This window comes from Carlito syrichta, unplaced genomic scaffold (assembly GCF_000164805.1).
Source record: "Carlito syrichta isolate Samal-C Ts95f unplaced genomic scaffold, Tarsius_syrichta-2.0.1 Scaffold286958, whole genome shotgun sequence".
Lineage (NCBI taxonomy): Eukaryota > Metazoa > Chordata > Mammalia > Primates > Tarsiidae > Carlito > Carlito syrichta.
Window position 1 is genome coordinate 5,296 of NW_007231054.1, and position 9,335 is coordinate 14,630.

The following is a 9,335-nucleotide window of genomic DNA, read 5'->3' on the forward strand; positions in this document are numbered from 1 at the left end:
CTTGGAAGGCTGAGGCGGAAGGATCGCCGGAGCCCAGCAGGCAGAGGCTGCGGTGGCCGGTAGCGGCCACTGCACTCCAGTCTGGGTGACAGAGTGAGACTCCAACTCAAAAAAAATAAATAGTCAGTTACAGTGACACATACCTGTAGTCTCAACCACTGGGAGGCTGAGGTGGGAGGATGGCAAGAGCCCAGGAATTGGAGACCAACCTGGGCAACACAGCGAGACCCTCATCTCTAAAAAAAAAAAATACATAAGTGTATTTTTAAAATTTAAAGATTAATAAATAAATAAGAGTTTATTGATTAAAACAAAAATAACACATGGGAAGCAGCTGAGAGGAGCGGACAAGGCTGAGTTTTAGGTTAAAGTACCCCTCCAGCTCAAGTCCATCTCTGAGTCGGGTCACCTTGAGAGCAGAGGAAGGGGCTCTGAGCTTGACCCTGCGTCCCACCCTTGCCTTGTCCCAGGAGTTGCTGAAGGATGGTAAGAGGGAGACCACCGTGAGCCAGCTGCTCATTAATCCCACGGACCTGGACATCGGGCGTGTCTTCACCTGCCGGAGCATGAACGAAGCCATCCCAAGCGGCAGGGAGACCTCCATTGAGCTCGATGTGCACCGTGAGTGGGGCTGGGGAAGCCGCTGGGGCAGAGAGGCAGGAGGGGAATGCAGGCAGCCTTTGGAGAAGCCCAGAAGAAGGATCCTCTCAGGGACCCAGGACAAACACTCACTTTCTTTTAATTCCCTGGCTTCAACCACGAGAATGGCATTGAGAAGGGGCATTGACTGAGGAGTTAGGCAGTCCTGAGTCTAAACCATGTGACTTTGGGCAGTGATGGGTTCTCTCTGAGCCTCAGCTTCCAATTCTGTACAGTATATAGCTGCAGAAAAAAAATTGAGCACAATCCACAGTTCCAAAGTCAAAGTGATTTGGAGGCAAAACCTGAACTGAGGCTCTTTATAATCTTTTTTTTTTTTTTTGAGTCAGAGTCTCACTCTGTCACTCAGTCTGGAGTGTAGTGACATGCTCACGGCTCCTGCAGCCTTGACCTGCTGGGCTCAGGTGATCCCTCCATCTCAGCCTTCCAAATAGCTGGAACCACAGATGAATGCCAACATGCCTGGTTAATTTTTTGATTTATTGTCGAGACGAGGTCTCACCAAGTTGCCCAGACTGGTCTTGAACCTCTGGACTCAGGAGGCGAATCCTCTCGCCTCTGCCTCCCGAAGTGCTGAGATTACAGGCGTGAGCCACTGCACCCGGCCTTTATAGTCTTTTATTAAACGTAAATACAACTTATGTAAGTGAAATAAAACCTGAACTGTGGCACTTTGTAGCCTTTTACTTAACAGTCTTACGTTTCAGGGCAGGTGTATTAATGGGTGTGACTGTAGGGTGTGGCCCAGACACTGCTGGGGGAGGTTTTACATACTGAAAAGTCTTTGCACGGTATTGCCCTTCCAAAATTTGAAAAACGATCAGGAATTGTGGGACTGGACTTGCTTCTTGGGATTGTGAGCATTAAATAAGACAAGGAATAAGCACACCTAGCACGAAGTGTGCTTGCCTGCTAGGTGCGCAATAAATAACTTCTGCCCAGGGAACCCTGAGCAGCCACTGACTGGGGAGCCCCCACCCATCCGTTTGAGAGAGCCAGGCGGGCCCACACTGACGCCTAGTGGCCATAGTGGGTCATTACTCCACTGAACACTTGATCTCTTTGGTACCATGCTTGGTGGGCAACCCTAGAGGCTCCGTGTGGGCAAGGTGAGAAAGATGCCTTCCTTATTGGAGCTGGTGCACTGCAAACTCTAATTCCACATCATCCAGGGTGGTGAGGTTGGAGTGTCTGTGTTGTGGGGTGGACAAAGAAACTCAAAGGACAGAGAAGACCCTAACTTCCCATCCCCCCCTTTGCAGACCCTCCTACAGTGACCCTGTCCATTGAGCCACAGACGGTGCAGGAAGGCGAGCGTGTCGTCTTTACGTGCCAAGCCACAGCCAACCCTGAGATCCTAGGCTACAGGTGAGGGACAGGGGCTGGGAGTGCCCTGGGGAGGCCCAGACACTGCTGGAGGAGGTCTTACATACTGAAAAGTCTTTGCACAAGATTGACCTTCTAAAATTTGAAAAAGGATCAGGAATTGTGGACCTGGACTTGCTTCTTGGGATTGTGAGCATTAATAAGATAAGGAATAAGCACACCTAGCATGAAGCGTGCTTGCCTGCTAGGTGTGCAATAAAGACGAGAGTGAGGGGAGGTAGGTACATGCAAGGAGGCCGTGTCACTGGATTAGTTGGGAGAGTCCAAGCCTGGATCCCACCTCTGTGTTGTCTCTTCTTCCAGGTGGGCTAAGGGGGGTTTCTTGATTGAAGATGCCCATGAGAGTCGCTATGAGACAAATGTGGATTATTCCTTCTTCACGGAGCCTGTGTCCTGTGAAGTTCACAACAAAGTGGGGAGCACCAATGTCAGCACTTTAGTAAACGTTCACTGTGAGTAGCTGGCGGGCAGGGACGAGCAGGGGGTCTGAAGGGCCTGGAGGTGGAGGGGGCTTCTCCATGGATGGGGTGGGGGCAGGGCAGAAGAAGGAAGACAAGACCCATTGGAGTTGATCCCATGAGCTTGAGACCCTGACGAGTGGCTTCTTCCTACCTCAGTTGCCCCCCGGATCGTAGTAGACCCCAAACCCACCACCACAGACATTGGCTCTGATGTGACCCTCACCTGTGTCTGGGTTGGGAATCCCCCTCTCACCCTTACCTGGACCAAAAAGGACTCAAACATGGTAAGACTCTTAATGCCTACCCTGAATGCTGGGGGGAAGGGGTGTGGCCACGGGTAGGGGATGGAGGGAGCAAGGGGCCTTCAGTATTATTCTCCTAACTGAACCTGGGATATTTCTAGAGTCTTGGGACTTGCAGTCACCCCCACCCCTTCTCAGAGGGCACTAGTTAGTTCGAAGGCAAGGGGACAAATCCACCTCTGCATGTGAAGCTGGGTGGGAGGGAGGAGGAGAGGAACCAGAGGCAGACCTGCTTCTAGGGCAGAGATCTGGGGGTCCTGTTTTACAGGGAAGTAGGGAAGAGAAGTTGGGGCAACTTGCTAGAGAAGAGAAAGCTGGATTCTGCAGCACCGCAGAGACCAACTTTAGACAGTTTGGGCCACAATTGCAGGAAGATGAATTTCAGAGTAAAACATCCTACCTCGTTTGCCCCCCCAAAAAAAGCACTAGAAGAGATCATCAGAAGAGACTGCATCCTTGTAAAATGATGGCAGCCTTCACCTGCCCTCTCTGGCCTCACCCTGTCTCTGCTCACTCTTGCAGAGACGGTATATGTTCAGGCCAGCCTGTCTAGAGCAAGGGATGAACCCGATGGACTCGGGAACCCCATGTCCCTTCTGGGAATTCACTTGTGGCCCTTCCTGCTTTCTTTCCAACCCCTCCCACGCGGGGCCCTCATGGACTAGGGGCCCAGGCCTCCTGGCTCCCCACCCGAGGCTGCTCTCTCTGCCCAGGTCCTGAGTAACAGCAACCAGCTGCTTCTGAAGTCGGTGACTCAGGCAGATGCTGGCACCTACACCTGCCGGGCCATCGTGCCCCGAATCGGAGTGGCTGAGCGGGAGGTGCCGCTGTATGTGAATGGTGAGTGGCCCGAGAGGCGGCTAGGGCCGGGCGGGCAGGCGCTGCAGGTGCTGGCTGGCCCTGACTGTGCCTTCTTGCTTGCAGGACCCCCCATTATCTCCAGCAAGGCAGTGCAGTACGCCGTGAGGGGCGACGGTGGCAAGGTGGAGTGTTTCATTGGGAGCACGCCACCCCCAGACCGCATCGTGAGTGCAGGGACCCGCCTGGGGCTCAGGCCTATCCTCCTCTTGCTTTCTCTGCCCTTCCCCTTCCCCATCCCTTTCCATTCTGCTTATCCTGTCTTTTGTCCCGCTGTCCCTAGATTGACTGCTCAAATCCCACCTTTCTCACTTGTTGTGTAGCCCTGGACAAACTATCTAATGTTCTTGAATCTCAGGTTCCTTGTCAGAGGCCAGGCCAGGTGCGAGGGCTCACACCTGCAATCCCAGCACTTTGGGAGGCCAAGGCGGGAGGCTTGCTTGAGCCCAGGGGTTCAAGACCACACTGGGCAACCTAGCAAGACCTCATCTCTGCAAAAAATTTTAAAAATTAGCTGAGTGTGGAGGCGCACACCTGTAGTTCCAGCTACTTGGAAGGCTGAGGCAGAAGGATTGCCTGAGCTCAGGAGGCACAGTCTGGTTGACGAAGTGACCCCAACTCCCCCAAAAAGAAAATAAATATAAAAAATGCAGAGGCCATAACGCTACCTAACAGGGTTGCTGCGAAGTCACTACAGCAACAGGTGTGAGGCTTGGGCCGGCACTCCGTACTCAGTCCATCCCTGGTTCCCCTCTCTCTTTCCCGCTAATGCTCTGCCCTCTCTTCTCCCTCAGTTGCCCGTTTGTTGGTCTCCTGATCTTTTCCTGGCTCCTCCTCCCCCCACCCCTCCTCCCTCGGTCAGTCCTCCTGCCGCCCAGTCCCACTTCGCTCCCTTCTCGCCTTCCTCCTGCCAGCCCCCTTCCTTGCCACGCTCCTCCCTCCTTCTTGTCTCCCCCACACCATGAGCCATTAATTCCTTCCGTGACCATAACCGTCAAACCCCTCATCACATTTAATGACCATTTGGCTAACTCCAGGGCTGCCCAGGGACACTTCATTACCACGGCTGCCCGGGCAGCGGGCAGCTCGCTCCCGGGGGCTTTCCTTGCCGAGCTAGGAGGATTGATCCCTGGAAAGGAGCCAGTTCAAAGCTACTCCCCTCCCTTGGGATCCACGGGGTGGGGGGGCAGGGGGAGGCCCAGCAGGAGGTCAGGGAGGGAGGGGCGGGGGATACTCCTCCCTGGTTCCTGCCATATATGAGAGTGGTGGATGGGTCTGCAGAGCCAGCCAGGCAGATGCGTGTGGGTTGGTTAAAGGTCCGCCTACAGATTGAGTTTTGCTTCACTGGCATCACACTGTCAGAGCTGGAGGAAACCTTGAGCATCGTCTAGCTCTGGCATGGTTCTCTCACTTTACGGATGAAGAAAATGAGACCTAAGGACGAGGAGGCCACACAGGGACTCGGTGGAGAGAGTTCTTGAGTTCCAATCTAGAACTTTTTCTGCATCTGGGGTTCCCATTGTTGGTTCATTGGGTCACCTGCATCCACCTCACATGAGAGAGTTATGAAAACAGAGGTTCCTGGGCCTCTCCCCTGGGTACTCATATTTAGGACATAAGCCCCGGGAATCTACATTCTTCGAATCTCCGAGGCAAATCTGGTGTCAGCCACGTGTGGGAGCCACTGCTCCTCCCTGAGTGGAGACCTGATGCCCAAGGTGTGAGTCAGGTTCTTTATGAGGAGGTTAGGCTGGGCATAGGTCACATGACACACGAGGCTGAGGGTGTTGAGAGTGGATCAGAGAATACCAGGACAAGTGGTCCTGTCACCTCCCCCTTTCTCACGTCCTTCCTGCCCTCCTCGCCCCAGGCATGGGCATGGAAGGAGAACATCCTGGAGGTGGGGACGCTGGAACGCTACACGATGGAGAGGACCAACTCGGGCAGCGGCGTCCTGTCCACGCTCACCATCAACAACGTCATGGAAGCTGACTTTCAGACCCACTACAACTGCACCGCCTGGAACAGCTTCGGGCCAGGCACGGCCATCATTCAGCTAGAGGAGCGAGGTGACTAGCGGTGCTGACTGCCAGCCAGGGTACAGGGCAGCTCGGCGGGGGGGGGAGGGGTTCTGCTCCCTTCTTCCCTCCAGGGGCCGGGCTCAGAGGGGGAGAACACTCTCGGGCCTCCCCCATCAGACCCGGCCTCCCTGCTCAGCTGAGGAAATGGGTTCACTTTGTTCACATTTTCAAGCATCTGATCTGTGCCAGGTGCTACCCTAGGGGCAGCAGGAACAACTGTGAACAAGACACAGTCCCTGCCCTCAAGGAACTGCCAGTTCAGTGGGGGAACTTAGAGTGGTAGCAAATGAATTCAGATGGAGAAAACTATCAAGTGACCTGCCAGAGGGAGTGACACTATGTATCTCACTGGGGTGTTGTGAGGATTAAATTAGAGGACATTTATGAAATGCCAGGCATATAATAGGTGCTCAGTAAGTTTGAGTGCCCCTCACCTCTTTTTTAAAAATTTTAAAAATGTGTGATCATCGTACAGGTAAAGTTTGGGCCTCCCTTTGGTCCCCACTTTGCTCAGTTTTAGGTCAGGTACCCTTATTGATATTATGTGCCTCCTCCCTCCCCTGCAGTGTCCTGCTACTGCCAATCCCTTTCTTATAGTATTAGGATAAATGTTCAGGGTTTGCTTACAGATGCGTGCTTACACATGCGTGAGAACATGTGGTTCTCAGTTCATTGTTTCTGAGTATGATAGACTCTAAATCCATTCAAGTTGCTGCAGGGTCCATAAATTTGTTCTTTATGGCTGCGTAATATTCCAGCATGTTAATGTACCACATTTTTTAAATTCAGTCCACTTTCTTTTTTAGATTTTTTTTAAAAATTATTTATTTATTTTATTGTGTTGAATCTGTAGACTGCCTTGGGTGGGATGGACATCTTAACAATGTTGATTCTTCCAATCCATGAGCATGGAATATTTTTCATTTGTTTGTGTCTTCTTTGATTTCTTTGAGTAGTGTTTTGTAGTTTTTGTTGTAAAGGTCTTTCACATCTGTGGTTAGGATGATGCCAAGGTATTTCAATTTTCTTTTATGTCTGTTGTAAATAGGAATGTGCTTTTTATTTGGTGCTCTACCTGTTTGTTGGTAGTGTATAAGAATGTGATTGTTTTTTGCATGTTTATTTTGTACCTTGAGACTTTGCCAAAGTCCTTTATCAGTGCAAGGAGGTTTTTGACAGATTCTCTTGGGTTTTCAAGGTATGCCCCTCTACCTCTTAAAGAATCCTTACTCTGGCCGGGCGCAGTAGTTCATGCTTATAATCTCAGCATTTTGGGAGGCTGAGGTGGGAAGACTGCCTGAGCCCAGGGGATCAGACCAGCCTGGGCAGCTTGGTGAGACCTCATCTTAACAACAGATTAAACTCAGCCTGTAATCCCAGCGCTTTGGGAGGTCAAGGTGAATGGATTGCCTGAGCCTGCGGGTTTGAGACCCGCCCGAGCAACTTGGCGAGACCTCATCTCTACAATAAATCAAAAATTAGCCGGGCATTGTAGCATCCGCCTGTAATTCTAGCTACTTGGAAGGCTGAGGTGGAAGGATCGTTGGAACCTAGCGGGTCAAGGCTGTGGTGGCCAGGAGTGTGCCACTGCACTCCAAGTCTGGGCGATGGAGTGAGACTCCAACTCAAAAAATAATAATAATAAAATAAAATAAAAAATTAGCCAGTCACAGTAGCACACATCTGTAGGTTGAGGTTGTTGATAGGCTTGAGCATGCCACTACACTCCAGTCTGGGAGACAAGGTGAGACTCTGACTCAAAAGAAACCAAATAAATAAAAACAAAAATAAAGAATTATTATATTGATAGGAGAGACCCATTCCCTCCTCAGGCCCTTGTATGATGAAAGGGGTATTCCCTTGACTTTTGGAAGCTCCCAAGTCTGAGGAAGGAGGCTAGCATTTCTTATTTTACTTTTTGAGAACTAGTCATTTGATACAGGAGATGGGAATTCCCATGGACAGTGACAGGATCTTAGCTGAGGATGTCAGCTAGGGGTGTGGGTGGAGAGGAATCGGGTAGGGAAATGTACGGCTCCACAGGGAACTGCAAGCAGGATATAGATTCAACCAGGACTGCTGGGAAGAGAGGGAAGGCTGGAGGCAGGTTCCTAAGTTCCTTCTCAGCTCTGGGAAGTAGAAGGAATGAAGAAAGCCTAGTGAGCCCTGGGTGGATAGGTGCAGATGGCATGGTCACAGTGGTATGGGGGGGAGGCAAAACAGGTAGGAACACTGGGGGCAGATCAGAGAGTTTGGAGACAGCTGACCTCAGACAAGAGCGAAGGACTAAGTGTTATGGGCAAGTGGGCGAGGGGTAGACAGACAACCACAGCCAAGGTCAAGCAGCTGCCTCAGCTGCCGGGATGGACGTGACCATGACCTCAAGTCTGATCAAGATGAAGCACAGACCTAATTCCAACCGCAATCCAGACCTTCCTCTCAAATCCACCCACTACTGTCCATAGAATCAGTCAAAACTTAGCCCTGTAGCTGGGCGCGATGACTCATGCCTCTAATCTCAGCACTTTGGGAAGCAGAAACAAGAGGATTGTCTGAGCCCAGGGGTTCAAGACTAGCCTGGGCAACTTGGCGAGACCTCTTCTCTAAAAAAGTAACCAGCTATGGTGGCATAAACCTGTAGTTCCAGCTACTTGGGAGGCAGAAGGATTGCCTGAGCCCGGTAGGTTGACGTTGCAGTAGCTGTGAGTGTGCCACTGAACTCCAGTCTGCGCAACAGAGTAAGACTTCAGCTCAAAAACACCTAGTCCTGTTGGCTGGGTTTTAGGACTCATGCTTGTAATCCCAGCACTTTAGGAGGCCGAGGAGGGAGTACTGCTTAAGCTCAGGGCTTTGAGACCAGCCTAGGCAACATAGAGAAACCTCTTTTTTGTTTGTTCCTTTGTTTGTTTTTGAGTTGGAGTCTCACTCTGTCGCCCAGGCTGGAAGTGACACTCATGACCACCGCATCCTTGACCTGCTGGGCTCAGGCGATCTTTCCGCCTCAGCCTTCCAAGTTGCTGGAACTACACATGCATGCCACCGTGCCCATCTTTGTGATTTATTGTAGAGAAAAGTTCTCACCAATAGTCTCAAACCCTGGGGCTCAGGCAGTCCTCTTGCCTCGGCCTCCCAAAGTGCTGGGATTACAGGCTGAGCCCCTGTGCCTGGCCAAGACCTCATTTTTAAAAACCAAAACTGGCCAGGTTCAGTGGCTCAGCCTGTAGTTCCAGCACTTTGGAAGGTCAAAGCATGTAAGTGAATTGCCTGAGCCCACGGGTTCGAGACCAGCCCAGGCAACTTGGTGAGACCTGGTCTCTACAATAAATAAAAATTAGCCAGGTGTGGTAGTGCACAACTGTAGGTCCAGCTTTGGAAGGTTGAGGTGGAAGGATTGCTAGAGCCCAGCTGGTTGAGGCTGTAGTAGCTGTGAAGGTGACACTGCCTCCAGCCTGGGCGACAGAGTGAGGCTCCAACTCAAAAATCAATAGATAAATAAATTTTAAAAACCTGAAACAAGCCAGGCTTTGTGGCTCAGCCTATAATCCCGCGCCTTTGGGAGGCTGAGGTGAGTGGATTGACTGAGCCCG

General features: G+C 51.4%; 1 protein-coding gene across 1 annotated transcript in view; it reads left to right on the forward strand.

Moving 5' to 3' along the window:
* KIRREL1 (kirre like nephrin family adhesion molecule 1) overlaps positions 1 to 5,744 on the forward strand; it is a gene marked incomplete at its 5' end in the record, with an annotated part of 8,016 nt that extends 2,272 nt beyond the window's left edge. Inside the window, 7 exons of the mRNA XM_008052646.1 lie at positions 471 to 621; positions 1,923 to 2,028; positions 2,350 to 2,498; positions 2,664 to 2,791; positions 3,523 to 3,649; positions 3,734 to 3,834; positions 5,538 to 5,744. Of these exons, the coding sequence (XP_008050837.1) occupies positions 471 to 621; positions 1,923 to 2,028; positions 2,350 to 2,498; positions 2,664 to 2,791; positions 3,523 to 3,649; positions 3,734 to 3,834; positions 5,538 to 5,744 (969 nt within the window). The remainder of the gene's footprint in view (positions 1 to 470; positions 622 to 1,922; positions 2,029 to 2,349; positions 2,499 to 2,663; positions 2,792 to 3,522; positions 3,650 to 3,733; positions 3,835 to 5,537) is intronic.
* Between the last annotated feature and the right edge of the window lie 3,591 nt (positions 5,745 to 9,335).